Genomic DNA, 18,739 nt, shown 5'->3' with positions numbered 1-18,739 from the left:
TGGTGGCATCTAAGCAAGAACATGAATAAATTTATAATGAAATGGAGATATATAGGATGGTAGGTGCCACATTTGGTTTTACCATTGCTATTAAGAATAGGACAACCAAAATATCAGGTAAGCTTCAATTTGTTTCAACTTTCAAATTTCATAATTCATTCTCTTCGTAATTTGCTTCGAGTTTAAAATTTCAATGTTTTAACTTTTTTTTTATGTTTCTCATTTTTCTTTTATCTTGTAGATGCTTGTTGGACAAGCTATGGTGGCAAAGTATCCCATCTCCAAAAACTTGCCATTCAAGTGCTTAACCAAACATGTTCTCTGGGTGTGAGCGCAACTAGAGTGTATTTGGCAAAATACAAAGCAAAAATGGCAACAGGTTAAAAAATTTCGAATTAAATTTTTGAATTCATTTTATTATTTTAATATTTAAATTTTCTAAGTACTAATTTACAATCTATAACCCTAATACAAATTGGAGTCCTAACGCCTCAATGACATGGTCTCCGTCTACTACAATCTCTGATTGTGGGTGAGACAGCTTTAGAAAACCCTTGATGTGGAAGCCATCTCATTGGACAATATTGATACCATTGTTGTATGGAGGGTTGAGACTGAGAGGTCTGCTATGGACTCGATCCTTGATTTGTTAGAGATGTGATCCAAACGCACTAGAGGCAGAGGAGGTAGCAGTTGCAGGGGAGGGAGAGCCAAAGGTAGAGGAGGAGGAGGAGGGTCAAGAGGCAGAGCAAGAGGAAGATGAGGAGGAGGAGGTCACACCATCTAGGATGGGCAGTAGCAGAGGACAGAGGCCACCTCCTTTTTTTGCTTCTAAAGGACAACAGAGTCCATTTGTAGCCCCAGGGGCAGGGCCTTCTTCCTCTAAAGGAAAAGGAAAATCCATTCCCTATTCCCATAAAACGAGCAGATGATCTCAGTGACTAATTACTTTATGACATGTAGATGACTGATGATATACATTTATTGCATTTTTTGTTGATATTTTGACTCTTGAGAGTTGAGACTTTGTCAGGAGTCAAGATTCACGACTTGATTCACTATTTTGATATGTAATGTAGCACTAGACTTCATATACATATTATATATTAGCTTTCTTTTCATGTTTACGTGCAAATGCATTTATTGATGTTGTGGATACTTTAGATGTTAAAAAAAAATGAATCTTTTGTATTCTTTTAATTTTGCAGAGATTTTGCCGCTTTTTTAAAAACCTCCAGACTTTAACGACTTTTTGAATTCCTAGACCCTTGCCAATTTATTCCCAAGGTCGAATTTTTCCACATTGGCTTTAACTAACACAAGAAATGAAAATTAAACTATCTATGAATTTAATCTCGAATTTGATAAGATAATCCACTATATCCCCCAAAGTCATCAAACTACTCCAGCCTTTTATACTATTTGAATTCTTTCCAAGACCAGCTCAGTTTCTCCCTAAATGAAGCAAAGCCAACTAACACGTATCCACCTAGGAACAGATATCACAGTTCCCCTTGGAATCAAAGACCCCCTGCAACATTAGAATAGACCAACGTGGTTGACCATTAGTCTCCCTCTTATTGGCAAGCTTGCAAAGATTTTCAAGAGGAAAAGACAACTACTTGAATTTTTGCAACAATTTGCTTTAAGAGAGAAACTCTTACCCTTTGTTCTCAAAAAATATGCAACAAGTTCAGGACAAGGGCATCATAGACACAGAAAAGGCCATTAGAATATTTGGTGAAAGGCCATCTCAAGAAGGATTCCAAAAGATATGAACTAATAAGGACAAGGGCATCATAGACACAGAAAGGGCCATTAGAATATTTGGTGAAAGGCCATCTCAAGAAGGATTCCAAAAGATATGAACTAATAGATACAAGAGAATAAGTTGCCAAAGAAAGAAAGGAAACAACCCTTTGAACTGAGCATAAAATGGCCTCAACGAAGTCCTTCAACAAGTAGTTCCCCTTAGATGGAATTGGATATAACTAATTAGGTAAGTAACATTAAAGTACTCGTTCCTTTGACCGAGTTAGCTAAAGGTTCCATCCATAAACACGAAGCCAAAGGAAGTCATTTGGATAGAAGAAATTAATCAATCAAGTCAAGTTGTTGAAAGTAAAAAAGATCGCCCTATTGTCCTCCAAGCAATGAGTCAAGAAGGGGAAGTGAATGTAAGTCATCTACCTTTCTTCATACATGTTGGATTCTATAGCCTCAACCAATGTCATGTTACTTAAGGTCATGAACAAATTGGGACTACAAACCACTAGAACATACACAAATGTGTGTGCAATGGATTCCAGAGAGATTAAACATTAAAGTGTGTGGTTTGATCAAATACCTTCATCTTAAATTGGTTGCCTACCTGAACATCTCAATATTAATGGATGTAGTTGTCATACATATTCCAAATCTATAGGAAATGCGTCAATCTCATAAGTGGGCCACCAATCTAGGAGGTGGCATCCAAATAGTCCTATCTTATGCTACCATTCCTACACTTGAAAACACATTTGTACTCTGCACTGTGAGCAAATGAAGAAATATCATCAATGAATGAATTGTTGTGTTATGGAGATGATTTAGGATCTTACGATGTGTTAGACAATTCTATATCTCACCGGAAGATGTTGATATAGCTTGGATGATGAACTTTGATGAAGCTAAGTTTAGAATAGTGGTCAGTGCAAGTATTGTTTTCACATCCCATCAAAAATATCACATCATGCTATGCTTTCTGTTTAGAATTTGTCAATTTGAAGCAAAAAATAATGGAGTAGAGTACAAAGCCCTCTTGTTGGGATTGAATTTAAAAAGGGATATAGGAATTAAAATTTTGGAAATTGAAGGCGACACTGACTTGTTGATCAGACAAGTAAAGAACCAATTTGCTCGCAAGAATGATAGGTTGAAAAGGTATAGGAATGTAGTGTGGGATACAATGGAGCATTTTAATGTGTTATCCTCAGAAAAACAGCATTGGAATTTTAATGAGAAAACCGATGCATTGGTAGTCACTGCGTCAACTCTTCAAACTTGATAGGACTTGCTGGAAGGAGGAAGACTAGAGATTATATTCAGACCATCTGTAAGCATTGGCAGGATTTTGATGATGACTTTCAAATCATAAAATTTATGAACAACCAGCAAGAATTCATAGAAAATGAGATAGATTGGAGAAAGAAGGGTGTAGAGTATCAAAAAAAAACAAGCAAGCAATACCTCTCCAACAGTTCCCAGTAATTGGTCACATCATCCAACCAGCTTTTTATACGAAGATTTTTTCCTCAGGCTCTAATGATAGGAGAGCCTCCCTTTCGACTTCATAGGAGGACCCACTCTCTCCTTTGTCTAACCGCAAGCATTTGCAGAAATGAGGCTCTTTTCTTTGCACTCAGATCTAGAGCATTGTATTTCTTTCATGACATTCTGATAGTTGTGCCTAGATCATATAGATTATCATTGATCTTTGTTTTTATAGAAGTGGCCTTTGCACTCCCACTTTGCATTGCCACTGATGCACCAAACAGTGTTCTTGACATACTTTTGGTCATTTATTGGACATTAATAAACTTATATTATCTTCTCTACCTATAGCAGAAATTTTGATTGGTGTTTTCAGTTTTAGCTATCCAATTTTTCAGGTTAGATACTACAGTACAGAATCTATTCAACAGGGTCTGATTTTTTATATTATGTACAACAGTGGCACTTGCATTTTGCAATGTAAATAAATATACTCGGAAAACTATCTATTTTCAATGTTCTGACATGTAAATAGCTAGACTTCACACTCCAGATTTGAGGGCAAATATTTTAAGTCAGCATTTCCAACATAGTTTTCATTTTTGGGGGTCCAACATAGCAGACAGATGGACATACAGGAATGTTGGGTGTACACACATGCACACACACACGTCTGTATCCGTACACACACCTGCTATTTTAATTTTGAATACTCTGGAAAAACTCTCTGTATTTGATATTTCACGCCATTTTCTGTCTCCATCCACTATCTTGTTAACAGTTTCCTCTAACCTCTGATTGGCTAATAGATGATACTACTGATATTCTACCCACAAAATATTCAGGTTTTCAACTTCCATAAATAGTTACAACCATATACTTCAAAAACATCAGATTATAATGTTTTCAAACAATTACAAACTTATAGTGTAAATTGAAATTCTATAAGGAGTTCATGCTGTCTTTCATCTGCGGAGCAGAAGCTCAAATCTTCAACACTCTGGAAGATAAGGAGCTGCTGAATTTGGAAGAATGTTCTTGAATTTGCAGCAATTCTTGACAAAGAACATACATAATAACTGAACCTATTTGTTATTCATACCTCTTTTTCATAAAGAGATTCAAAGTTCTTTGACAGTGACTCAGCAAGTTGCATAAGATTAGCACGATCACCATAGGCTTTAAAGATGTTATTCCAAACCTGAAAGTAAACATTAATTAAAAAAAATCAGTGAAATCAAAAACAACGTCTTAAGCCATGTCTTTTTAAGTTGTGCCCTTAATATGATCAGAGTTATAAAAAGACTTTAAAATTGTACAATTCTTGTTAAAGTGAATTGCAACCAGTGCAATTGAAAACAAAAATGTAACATGATCCAGAACAAAAGGTTTTTGAATTTAATTTGCATCAAAACAGCAGGGGCAGGCAAGATGACAAAAATCAACTTTGGATGCACCTAATATGTTCAGCACAGTTTTATTTAACAGTTGGCACAAAACATGAAATTGTTAGATTCTCTCACTCTGATCAAATTATACTGCAGCTTGCCTCTTGAATAGCAAAATCTATTCAAGACTTCTAGAAGGGTCACTGCCCTGACTCAAAACCTCCCAAAAACAGATATACGTAACCCTACCATCCATAGTATGATTTTTTTAATTTAAAGTACTACAGAAACTTCAATCCATAATATCTCTATTCCTAGCATTCAAGAGCCTCCAGAATGATCTACTCCAAATCTAAAGTATAATGTACTAAAGCATCTGGTGACTGCCCAAAAGCAGCAAAACATGTAGTAGCTTTTGCCAAACAGCAGTAAATTACCAATCTGTGACAGAAACTCTTTTAGTTGTCAAGAATTTCGAAACGAAAATATTTTTTGCAACTTGAGCACAAGATGTTGATGGGGTAACTTCATCAACTTTATACTCAAAGGAATTCAAAATTCAGTCCTAATATTTAAGTTTTAAGAGCTGCAGACTTTTGAATATTGATTCAACCAAAATTGCAGGTTTAAACTAACTAAACATAATGAAACAAATTAAAGAGAAAGAATGTTTGTGCTCATGAATTACTGAATAGTAGAGAACAAATGCACCAAACTTGCATGAGAACATACAAGATGTCATGAAGTTCCTACACTAACATATATGGTGCACAGATACACTAATATTGCCTCCACACAATGACAAATCATTTCATATTGGGGATCTCCTTATATACAAAGGTCCGCATAAACCACGATATCATTGGAACGAACAAAGTTTGACCTTCAAGTTAAAATATTCCAGAAGACTTGCAATATGCAGATCTCCATTTAGGATACAAGAATATATATTAAAATGTATTAATAAGAATGATAATATGATTGGGAATAAGGGCCCTGTATATATAGCTAGGAAGTACCCTTTCACGAACAGTCATGTCTGTATAGACATGCCTCTTTGTTTAACTAATTATTATTTAATTAAATACTATAATGATTATTATTTATTATTTATATTTATTACTTTTACATAAATTATATTCATTAACAATCGTCTTCTCTGATGCCTTCAGTTCTAATGCCACGTGCAGATGCTGCAGACAACATTGGTAATGAGAACAAAGCTGGCTGTCTTCTCTTAGCTTTTTGTTTTCATCCATATTTTCATGAATTACTGGATAATGATATGCTCTCCATATTAATTAAGTCTGTTATAGTATAGGTTTAGTCAATTATATTTGCGACATTCACCTTACCCTCTAATCCTTTAACATCTTCCATTCTTCTTCTAATATCATTGAATCTTCATGCATGTGGTAACCATACTCCATTGTCACTGTGCTAGTTTCAAAGAAACAACAATTCGCATTTTCGATCAACTGATACTCACTGCTGCAGCCCGCTTTTGGGAGAAAATGAACTCCTAGCTCTTGTATAGCTTTCTCGATTACACCAAAATTGCAGATTTACTCTTACTAATCATAGTGAAATAGATTAAAGGGAGAGAATGTTTATGCACATGAATTAATGAATAGGAGAGAACAAATGCAGCAACCTTCATGGGAACATAGAGGATGTCATGAAGCTCCTACTCAGCTTAGTCCATTTAAACTATATACATGTGATCAATGAAGATGGGCATATGTTGCACAGATACAATAATATTACTTCCCAATGTGATGATAAATCAATTCAAAATAGGGGCACAGAGGTTCACATAAACCATTATATTGAATCTTCTCTGATGTGCTCAATTCCTTTACTAGGGGCAGGTACTGTAAATAGCACTCGTGAAGGAAATACAACTGGCTTTCTTCTCTTAGCCTTCTGATTTCTTCCAAATTTTCACGAATTCCTGCATATAAATATGCTCTCCATATACCAGTTTGGTAACTTGTCTCACTCACATATTCTTGGCTTCCACTTGTTCCCTAGTCCTAGTTTCCATCTTCATTCTCTTTCTGAATGCATTATGTTGCAGTATAGATTAAATCAATTCTTAGTTGAGATATTTCATCTTATCCTGTAGTCCTTTAATATATTCATTTGCTCCTCTATTATCATTGTTTTTTCATTATGTGGTTATTATACTCCAATCCCATGGTGCTAATTTCAAAGAAACACAGATTGTCATTTGCCATCAACTGATCTTCACTGCTGCAGGCAACTTTCGGTGCACTTCACTGAGTAGTTCTCATCTTAGGAGGAGAAAATTGATGCCTACGTGAGTCAAACATTGTTTAGATTGAGTATACGTCATCAATATTTCTTGTACAACAAGTTTCAACACAACCTTAACCATCATATTCTTGAAATTTCATAACTGTTAGTGTTGCTGTTCTAGCATGACTTTCTCAAAGCTCACGTTCTTCTGATTAATGCCTAACCTCAGAATGGTCTGAAACAAAATATCACATATTTTGTCCTAGACTAATACTCTCATCTCGTGTTACGATATCTATAAATTTGACAATATTCATAATAAACCCAAAACATAATAACTTAATGTATAAACAGAAACAGCAAGTAATGAACAGTAGTTCATTCACTGAATGTCCAACATAAGAACAACAATAAGTTGAAATCCTTATAGCATAATTATTGTATAATTTAATAATAAATGACTCAGATATTATGACTGAGACAAGGCCCTGTGATGGTATATTTATATCCATTGACTAGTCACAAAGGTGAATAGTCATGTCCCTTAAGGTGAACAGTTGAGTACCTTACATTATGTCCCTTACTTGTTATTATTATTATATCGTTACTATATTTTATATTTATTAAATTCTCTCCCATCAAAATGATTTGTCCTTGTTGACACCTAATCATTGGGATTGGGTGAACACTTGTAAATGATGTAAATAGTAAATAATGGAAAATAAAGAGTCATCAGAAGGTGAAGCACAAGAGTCACTCCCTCATGTATATAACCATGAATAATCTTATTGAATCAATACAATTCATTTGAGGAGTTACCTCTTGGCCTGACATGGTATCAGAGCCAGCTCCATTTTTAGTTTTCCTGCCCTTGTAACTCCCTTCTGCAATTTCTGCAGTCTTCCATGCTCTTTGTCATATGCGTTAGTTTTATTTAATGCAAGAATGGTATGTGTTTGGTGAAAGGTACGCTCTCTGTCTTCACGTGGCCCCTCCTCCATACAGTCCATCGCTGCAGTCCATACATTGTAGGTATCACGCCACTTCGGTTTTTAATTTTATCATTACACAGTGTTGCATGCTCCGGTTTGGTTTTGTTATATTAAGCTGTGATTTTTTACTATTCACATCTTCATACCACAATTCCCCTGCGCCCTACATTGCCATACGCTGCCTTCTATAGTTCCTTTGTTTGCATAGTCAACGGTCCGTGTTACATATTCCATTGTCCTAGCCTCTGTCCTTGAACGCTCCTCTGTACCACACTTCAATTGTGTTCAATGTGCTAACTTCACATCACTCGGCCCCTTGGCCTCTCCCCTCGACCTCGGTCCCTTGGCTGCAAGAAGTCTTTTGCTCCTTTCCCAACAGGATGCATGTTTTGGAATGGTGGGGATTACAGAGCTTTGAGCACCCTTTGAATAAGATGAAAGCCATGCCGAGAATCGACAGTGAGGGCCATGAGTGTGGAGCAATTTTCAAGTGGACAAATTCACTAGGATCAATAGCATACATCAAGTGGATAGTGCAGCCAATTGGGCAACCTCTGTCGGAATACCCAATTCGTTTTTCAAATCCACTTCTGTTGCTCCCATACTCCGCATTGTCATATACATTGGCCCATTGCAGACATCTACCTCCCCCTCATAATCCCTCTCCCATATAACAACTACCCCATATAATACCTCTGCCCTCAGATACCAAACTGCACTTTTTACACCAGAAGTGCATTTTTAGCCACCAGAACTGCATTTTGTTTTGCTAGCAGAAGCACAATTTTTTTACAAAATACAAATTTTAAAATGCATCCATTGATATCTATTGTGGGAGTGGTTCTCACCAAGAAAGAGAACTCTCCTGAGTGGTCTCTAAAGATCAAACACACTCTCATCTTCAATGAGTTGTGGAAAGGAGTTTGTGTAGGAGAAGGAGATAATGAACCTGCAAAGCCTACCTCAGACAAGGAATTCGCCATTTGGGAAAACAAGAACAGCAAGGCCTATGCCTTGATTTTCGCCATATTTCACCATTTTCAAATGCTTTTGAAGCCTTACAGAAGTTGAAGGAAATGTATGACTCACACTCTGCGCTTGAAGTTGTCCAATTGATGATTAAATTGTTCAGTCTTGAATTACAAAATGATGATCCTCTTGCTCTAGGATCAAAAGTAAAATCTATTATGCATGATATCAAAATCACTAATGTTGAACCAGACATTCCTCTCATAGCTTTTGTCAAGGCACTTTATCCCACTTATTCAAATTATCTTGACTCATTGCAAGCAAATGGAAACCTCAAAAAGATTACCTTTGACTCCCTCGGGAATAAATTTGCTGAGAGAGAGAAAGATTATGGGAAGAAGACAGCTTCTCAGTCTTCTGAAGAAGTTGTGTGTCTTGCACATAGAGAGAAGAATCATGCTCAAGATTCTTCCAGAGGAAGAGGTGATCGAAGAGGAAGAGGAAGAAGAAATTTCAAAGGCAGGGGGGCAGACACTCTCAAGGAGAAAAGTCTGATCTTCATTGCATATGTTGCAATAGAGATGGATCACATGATGCATCCACATGCAAGTTGCCTTGGGACAAAATTGAGCAGGAAAGAAATCAAGCCAAAGGTAAAACCAATGACAAAGAGAAAGGTAAAGCACCTGAATCCGCTCACTATGTTGTGGCACATTGAAATATTTAAGTGTATGAAGACTTGTTTAATGCTTCACTTGCTTCTTGGAAAAATGATTGGTTGATGATTCAGGAGCAACTTGCCACATGACTTTTAGAAGAGATCTTTTGAGGAATTTACTAACAATGTTGATGGAGCAGTATACTTTGCAAACAAATCAAAACTCAAGCCATCGGGGCTTTGGCACAATCAGGCTCAAATTGCTTGGTCTTCCAAACTTTCTTCTGCATGATGTTTTATATCTCCCACAACTGAGGAGAAACTTCCTGTCCTTGGTCCACATCCACCAGCAAAGACATTCCATTCATTTGTTTGATGGCAAGGTTGAGGTGAGAAAAGCATTAGATCACTCCGTTTTCATGACCGGGATAGAAGAAAAAAGACTTCTCAAGCTGCAAGGTATCTCTGCTCATGCACAAAATTTCTCATACAGTTCTCATTATGATGAAGGTACATTTCCATCAAGTCTATTATGCCATGCTAGATTTGGACACTTCAACTATGACAACCTTCGCTTGTTGAAGAAAAATAGTGTTATTGGTTTGCCTACAATTCCTAGGAAACTTAAGCAATGTGATGCTTGCATTCTACAAAAGCATAGCAATCAGTGTTTTCATGATTCACATTCCAGAGCACATAGAAAACTTGAACTCATTCATTTTATGCAGTCCAATGCATGTTCCTTCTGCAAATGGAAATAAATATATGATGACATTTATTGATGACTACACCAGAATGTGTTGGGTTTATTTATTGAAGAACAAATCAGATGCTTTTCAAACATTCAAGAACTTTCATACATGGATTGAAAATGATGCACAATCTCATATTGTCTCTATTCGCACTGATAATGGAAAAGAATACACTTCAAATGAATTTGAAAACTATCTTCGCCAGCATGGGATCAAACATCAAACAATTGTGCCTTATAATCCCCAACAGAACAGAGTAGCTGAAAGAATGAATAGGACAATCTTAAATATGGTATGTTCCATAATGTTTTTCAAGAATGTAAAATTGATGTTTTGGGCTGATGCAGCTCTATGTGTTGTATGTGTAAAGAACAGATGTCCAACTAATGCTATTAGAAACAAGACTCCTTATGAAATGTGTTATGGCCACATTCCTTTGGTAAAGCATCTCAGGGTCTTTGGTTCCACCTATTATACCTTGACACCAAAGGTACATAGAAACAAACTTGGCGCAAGGAGTCGTAAGTGTACCTTCTTGGGGTATTCAAATACCTCCAAAGCATACCGTCTCTATGATGAAGTTAACAAAAAGTTTGTTGTATCTAGGGATGTAATGTTTCTTGAATCCTCCAAGGTTAACAATGTTGTTGAGCGGCAACTTGATTGCTTGGATAGATTCAGGCATGCAAAATCATTTCAAGAATTTGATAATCAGATTCCACATCTTGAAGGGGGGATTCCTATATCGAATCAATCTGTGGAATCTTCTTCTAAAGCACTCTCTCCCCCACATGAAACTCCAACCACTGATGATACTTTGAGTGATGTGATTGACAAAATTGGGAGACTCAATCTTGATTCACTCCCAACTCAATCAACTGAGCAGCCTAGACCATTTCAAAAAGGTCCCCCAAAGTGGCTGACAAAGACTCTTGAAACTGTTCATCCTAATGAGGTTGAAAAGACAGGAACAAGAAATTCAACCAGGCAAAATGGAGGTGATGTAGATGATTTTGATTCACCTGTTGATATGGATGTTTCTTATGATTGTGAATTGAATTTGTCTACAGATTTTGAACCAACTTCCTTCAAAGAAGTCGCTTCTCATGATGAATGGAAAGAAGCGATGCAAAAGGAGCATGATGCCTTGATAAAGAATGGCACTTGGAAGCTGGTTGATCCTCCATTGAGAACCAAACCAATTGGCTGCAAGTGGGTCTACAAGCACAAGTATAAAGGTGATGGCTCACTTAGAATGTTTTTATATACCAGCCTGAAGGATTTGTTGTGAAGGGACATGAACATAAAGTATGCAAACTTGTGAAATCCTTGTATGGCCTCAAGCAAGCACCGCAAACTTGGTATGAAAAGTTAACTGAGCATCTTCTGAAACTCAACTTCAAACATTATGATCTTGATGATGCTACTATGTTTGTCAAGAAAGTTGGCAAAACATTTGTAAATCTTGTGGTATATGTAGATGATCTTTTAATGACAAGGAACAATGAGAGCTACATTGCATCCATAAATGATCCGAATTGGATCCATGAAGAATAATCAAAGCACCATGACTGTACCAAATCAGGACAAAACTTTGAATTCAAGAGCAGAGAGCGATCAGGAAGACCTCTGAACAGTGGAAGTTGGCAGCCAGCGAGGAACGACAAGGACCTCGGTCAAAGCGCGCTGACCGAGGCCCATGGAGACCGCGCAGGAGGCTAAACTAGCACCTGGGAAGCCCATATCGGGAAAAGGAGGCAGTTTCTGATGCGCGATTAGCGGCATCGCCGAGCAAAACGCCTCGAGAAGGAGAGGCCCCGAGCGCTCGGTCGCATGAGAGCTGGGAAAACCATGGGGAAAATGCTAAAGGCTAAAGGCGGGACCCGCACTCCAAAACCGGCAGTATTTATCGGAAGCACCCTTGGGCGGTAAGCGGAATTGGAGAAAAACGAGCGATTCCACTTAGCGCCCAACGCGTGGCAGGCGGAGGAGAGAGAAAATTGCCACTCATTGCGTGCTAATGGTCGAGCAAGTCAACCGCGCGAAATGAGCGAATGGCGTCGAATTTGGGGGCTCAACTGAGATCGCGCCCGATGAAAGAACCGGATTTGACAAGGGATTGAGCCGCGATGTATAAGGATTTGAGGTCCGATTTGACTGCTGAGGTGGCGAACGAGTCATTTCCCGACGTAACCGAAGAACCGAACCAACGAGGCAAAGCTGGCGCAGTTCGTAGGAGGACAAGTGGCCACTTCCTGTGAGCCGTTGATGAAGACGCAGAGACAGGGAACTCCAAGCAAGTAGCAACAGGCGACCCGACGGGGGACGGAAGGGGAAACGAGCAGTCATGAGCTAGAGTGGCTTTAAGCCATGAACACACAGAAAACAAGACACAGGGAGAGAACACCGAGAGGAAGAACCGGAGAAAGAAGAAGACAAAGACAGAGAACGAAGAGACAGTAAAGCAAAGAGTAGAAAGACAGAGAGTCGAGCTGACCTGCAGCATAAGGCAGCATCGAGCCATCCCTGAGAGGATCTGTCAGGGAACTGAGCACCACATTGGGCTCCTTCCATTAAAGACCAGAGAGGTCAAGAGCTGGTAAGGAAAAGAGTTTGTGCACTCTAGTGGCTTGGGGAATCCAAGAACCACCCTACCAAGCAATTATGTTTCAGGAGACTCAAATTGAGCTCCTCATTGTAATTCTCTACTTTAAAGACACAATAAAAGAAGGCCACCATTGAAAGCTAGACCAGAGACGTAGCCCTGGAGGATAGGGTGAACTCCTTATTAATTTGTTGTGTTCTTGTATTTGCTTACTGTGTTTCTCTGCTATTTTCCATATTTCTAGTGTCTGTGTATTTTGCAATCTGATCGATCTGTTGCCTAAAATAACCTAGACACACACCAGCACATGAGTCTGTAATACCTTCATTCAATAAATATTTAACTGAGATCACTCAGGGGGTGATTTTCAGAGCCAGTGGTATCAGAGCTCTAGGTTGTAAAGGTTAGACAAGCTTGTGTTGGTTTAGCTCTTGAATGCTAACTAGATCAAAGCTCAAGTTAGGAGAAGGAGAGTTGGTTGAAAGTAATCCTGAAATTGGGAGAGTCTATCCTCAGAAGACAATGTCAGAAGAAGGTTTTGTGGGACCAGACCCTCAATTCATAGATAGTTTCCTAGCCATAAAGTCCATGCTATGTTGCAGGAAACGTGGGGTAGGAAGGCGTTTCCATATGGAAACGAGTACGAAACGCTGAAACGCGTTTGGTACGGCCCTGAAACGCGTTTCAGGTCGTACTGCCACGTTTCACGAAACTGAAACGTGGCCAGTACGGCCTGAAACGCGTTTCAGGGCCGTACGACCCACGTTTCAGCATTTACTTGTGTTTTTTTTAATTTTTTTTTTTTATTTGTTTTGTAATCTATTCTTACGTTAGCCTAGTGACTTCTAGTTGCTTCCAGATGCCTGTCTAAAGTTATAAAAGTGAACTTTTGCCCTAGTGTTGATATGCAGTTCATGGTAATGTTAAATTCTTAAAGTAAAAGTGATATTCTCCTTTATTTTTCATTTTCATCCTTTTACTTAAATTTTTAACATTACCATGAAATGACTCAGGATGTTTGAGAGTGGTTTCGCCCTCATTGGATTTCATATGGAGAAAATAGAATTTTAGATCTCACTCAAAATCCAGCAGACTTATCTGTTTTTCAGGATTTCAGGATTGGGGGGATTGCAATGTTTCCATTGGATTTTATCATGTACTAGGGTATGGAACTTGTATTTAATCGAGAGAACAAAGCTCTCTATGCAGGGGAGACTCCCAATAATCAAGAGAATGTAGGGTACTAGGGTATGAAACTTGTATTTAATCAAGAGCACTAAGGTCATTCGACTATGTAGGAGGAGACCCCCAATCAAGCACGAGACAAAAAATTAGAAATTTCTCGTGGCTGATTTTGGATATTTCTATTTTCATTATGTGATTATTCATGAGTAAATGTGATGTAAATTTAGATACTTATAGTTTATGCATTGACAATTGACAATTTTATCATAATGTAATAAATTAGAATGTATCATATATGCTTTATGATTGCACATATTTCTTAAATGTCCTATATATATATATATATATATATATATTCGCGTTTCCCCGTTTCCAAAATTTGGGAAGGTCGCGTTTCGTATCGCTTCCCGTTTCGGAAACTCGTACCCGTTTCCTCGTTTCATGCAACCTTGAGTCCATGGTAGAAGAAATGTATAGGGACTTTAGAAAGCATAAGAAAAAAGATTCATCAGGCTTCAAGCAAGACAAAGGAGAAGATGAGTCTCACTTCCATGACCACTCAAAAGGAAAAGGGAAAGAGGAAAGCTTTCTCACACCTCCTAACAACCCTGAACACAAAAAGAAAGCATCTTTGATCAAACTAGATGTTAAATTTGATTTGCCTATATATGATGGAGAGTTGAATGCAAAAGGGTTGGACAATTGGATTAGACAAATTGATGTTTATTGCAGAGTGCAGAGTATTGATTCAGACAAGAGCAAGATTCAGCGGGCAAGCCTACACCTAGGAGGCACTGCCTTGGTTTGGTGGGAAGGCAGGACCCAAGCTGACATGAAAAGACATGGTAAGACTATCTCTGTCTGGAGTGAATTTGTTTCTGCAATCAAAAAGCAGTTCTATCCATTGGCCTACATGCAACAAGCCATGATGAGTTGGCAAACTCTTCGGCAGTTGAAAGGGCAAAGTGTGCAAGGGTACACTCAAGAATTTAGAAAGAGAGCATTGATTCTAGGCATCTCATTAGACTCACCAGAGACTCTTTTGAAGTACACTAGGGGTCTACACAGCTACATGAGGCATACCATCCTCATGTTTAATCCCACTAGTATAGATGAGGTATCTGCACAAGCTACTCATCTAGAAGCTAGAGGAAAGAATGGAAATCCAGAAGTTGGGGGACCATCCCAGTCCACTGTAAGCAGGAATAAGGAGAAGAAGAAGAAGAAAAAGAATGATGCAGCTATTCAAAAATATTTGGGGTCAGACTCAGGAGATGATACAACCATTGCAGCTACAGGTATAAAAGGTAAGAATTCTGAAGCATCTACTACTAATTCTGCACAATCTATTATTGATGAAGAGAATGAGAGAAAAAGACATGAGCTTTTTTATATTCGAGTTATTTCCAAACATCAAAAGATTGATGCTTTGTTTGATAGTGGCTCACAAGTAAATCTAATTTCTGAAGCAATTGTAAAAAAATTGGGATTAGTAACTACACCTCACAAGAAACCATACCCATTAGGATGGTTGAATGATAAAGCACAACTACAAGTGACTAGACAGTGCAAACTCAAGTTTTCTTTTGGATCAGCATTTGTAGATGAGGTTTAGTTAGACATAATTACTTTGGATATATGTGGAATTGTTTTAGGCAGTCCTTACTTGTATGATAGGAAAGCTATTTTCTATAGAGTTGAGAACAAGTATCTACTTGTTAAAGATGGAATCGAATACTTTGTAAGAGCTCATAAGCTCAAGAATAATTATATTCTCATAAACTCAAGGCAGATGAAACGAATGATAAATTCATGTAAACAATTCTTACTGATGGTTGTAAAGGAAAAGAACCCTGATAGAACCAATGTATTTGAGGGCTGTAATGTTGAACAAGAAGTTGATTTAAAAAAGGTTGTTTCAGAGTATGATATCTTGTTCCAAGAACCTAAAAGTCTGCCACCCAAAAAGGAAATAGTACATGATATTATTTTGCAACAAGATGCTCCATTGCCTAACATTGGAATGTACAGGTTGTCTGCCTTAGAGAATGCTGAAATCAAGAAGCAGGTGCAGGCATAGTTTTAAAAACCGTTTTTAAAAACCGGTTACCGGTCTAACCGGCCAGTTAGCAAGCCCGCCGGTCTAAACCAGCCAAAATACCCAGTTCATTAGCCCATTTCTCCCTTTTTTTGCCCTAACCGGTGCTAACCGGCCGGTTTAGGACGGAACCGACCGGTTTTGTATCAAACAAGCCGGTTCCATCCTAAACCGGCCGGTTCGAGGTTCGAGGCACGCCCACCGTAAAGTTAAAAAATCGGAATTCTAATTGTGTTTTAGGGGTTTTGGGGGAAACTAAGGGTGTTTTCCCTCCAAAAACACCCTCTCCAAGCCTTTAAGAGGCCCCTCTCACTCTCATTTGTCTCACACAACTGATTGGAGTGTTTGTGAGTGTTTGTGAGTTTGTTTGAGAGCTTGGAGAGTGTTGAGTTTTTGCGCAGGCTGCAGCTGAAGTAGTCATCTTGGAGTTGGAGTTGGAGCTATTTTGGAGATAGTGTGTAGCTGTCAGTGGAGTTGCCATCTTCAAGAGGAGGCTAAGGAAGCTAGTTTGCATTTCCAGGTAGTCATCATGCCTCCAAAAGCTAGAGATACTGCATTGGCTCATTGTGATATGATTGATGGCAAAATGATCTGCAAATATTGCCAAAAATCCATTCAAGGAGGGGGTATTAACAGGGTCAAGCAACACTTGGCTGGGATAGGAGGCCATGTAAAGCCATGTGGAGCATCAAATGAAATAATAGGGCATATTAGGGCAGAATACCTTCAGAAGTTTGAGACTCAAGTCACTGAACCAATAGAGAAGTTTGTGACTGCAAAGTTTGGGAGTCGAGACTCAACCAACTGAGTTTGATCATGATGACTCATGAGAAGTTTCAAGCGATAGTGTTGATCACTATTATAGTATTATCATATATGTAGACTAGAGTCTTGTAGTAGGCCACTGGCCCCATAGTTTGTAGGCTTCATTTTTGCACTCTAGAGGCCATTTAGAGCCTCATTGCTTATGTATGTTGTCGATGATATGTATTGCACTCGGTGCCATTTTGATATATTCACCTTTACAAGGTATATAAATGAGCAATCCTTGCATATTTTGTCTCTATTGGCTTGGAATCATGGTTTTAAATCTTAAAAATAGTTTTTTCATTAAAAAATAATTATTTAATGTATTTTTCTAAAACCAGTTCGTTTAGACCAAACCAGTCCCGGTTAGACCGGTTCCGATCAGTAAACCGGTTCATTAGGTGGACCGGTCGGGTCACCAGTTCCGGTTTTAAAAACATTGCGTGCAGGAGTTGCTCAAGAAAGGATTCATCAAACCTAGCACATCACCTTGTGGGTCACCAATCGTTTTGGTGAGAAAGAAAGATGGCTCGTGGAGAATGTGCATCGACTACCGAGCAATGAATAAGATAAAAATCAAAAATCGTTATCCCCTTCCTCGCATAGATGATCTTTTGGATCAATTGAAAGAAGCTGTTTATTTCACCAAGTTAGACTTGCACAGTGGATACCATCAAGTCAGGGTTGCAGAACAAGATGCATGGAAGACAGCATTCAAGACAAAGCAGGGATTATATGAGTGGCTGGTTATGCCTTTTGGCTTAACTAATGCTCCTGCTACTTTCATGAGATTAATAAATGATGTACTCAGACCTTTTCTTGATGATTTTGTTATTGTGTATCTAAATGACATTCTGGTTTTTAGTAAAACATGGGAAGAACACTTAAAGCATGTTAAGCAGACATTAGATGTTTCGAAAAGAGAAAAACTTCATGTTAAACTCTCAAAATGTGAATTTGGCAAAACATCTCTAAATTATTTGGGTCATATAGTAGGGGGTGGTGAATTGAAAATAGATTCCTCTAAAGTGGCAATCATTGTAAACTGGCCTAAACCCAAGTCTGCTACAGAAGTGAGAAGCTTCTTAGGGGCAGCACAGTATTGGAGGAAGTTCATTTCTAACTTCTCCTCAATTGCGGCCCCCGTACATGCTTTGACAAGATTGAACAAGGTGTTTCAGTGGGGAGGCAAACATCAGAAAGCCTTCAACACCTTGAAAGAAAAGATTAGTACAGCACCTGTACTAGCACTGCCTTGAATAGACCCCTTAAGTTTTAATAGAGCAAGAGCATACCTTATTAAGGGTTGGTAAACCTTCCCTTTTCTTCACTACTAAGCTCATTTTGTTTTCATGATAACTTTATTCAACACATACCATTGTTACAAAAACTCGTGTATTCTTCGACAATAAGTAGATGAAGTGCGAGGGACTGACTTGAATTTCTTTACTATATAATTTCAAATTCACCTTAAATACTTTATCCATCATTCATGAAATCAAAATATTTTTATGATCAATTTTCTTATATCAAGTGCTTCTTTGACCAATTAATTCAACATTCACCTACTCCTACCCCTTCGTATTGTCGAGAAATCTAGCGCATAGCACTTAGGAGATTTCTCTTCAATGATAATTGCTTGTGAATGCATTTTACTTCTTTAGATTAGGATCTTTTTCTTTACTTAGATTATTATAGTTTTCTTCATCAAACAGCTATCATCGCATAAATAATAAAGAGACAAGAGACACAGAGTATAGACGATCAACCA

At 38.1% G+C, this 18,739-nt stretch overlaps 1 protein-coding gene across 1 annotated transcript in view; it reads right to left on the bottom strand.

The window, feature by feature from the left end:
• Positions 1-18,739, bottom strand: part of MBD9 (methyl-CPG-binding domain 9) — a 225,822-nt gene that overhangs the window by 112,371 nt on the left and 94,712 nt on the right. Inside the window, exon 8 of the mRNA XM_089374975.1 lies at positions 4,355-4,453. Within this exon, the coding sequence (XP_089231101.1) occupies positions 4,355-4,453 (99 nt within the window). The remainder of the gene's footprint in view (positions 1-4,354; positions 4,454-18,739) is intronic.

The sequence above is a fragment of the Pinus tabuliformis genome, chromosome 8 (assembly GCF_031772625.1).
Source record: "Pinus tabuliformis cultivar Carrire ecotype Pingquan chromosome 8, CPIR1, whole genome shotgun sequence".
NCBI classification, from domain to species: domain Eukaryota; kingdom Viridiplantae; phylum Streptophyta; class Pinopsida; order Pinales; family Pinaceae; genus Pinus; species Pinus tabuliformis.
The sequence above is the reverse complement of the archived record's forward strand: the minus strand, read 5'-3'. Positions and strand labels throughout refer to the sequence as shown.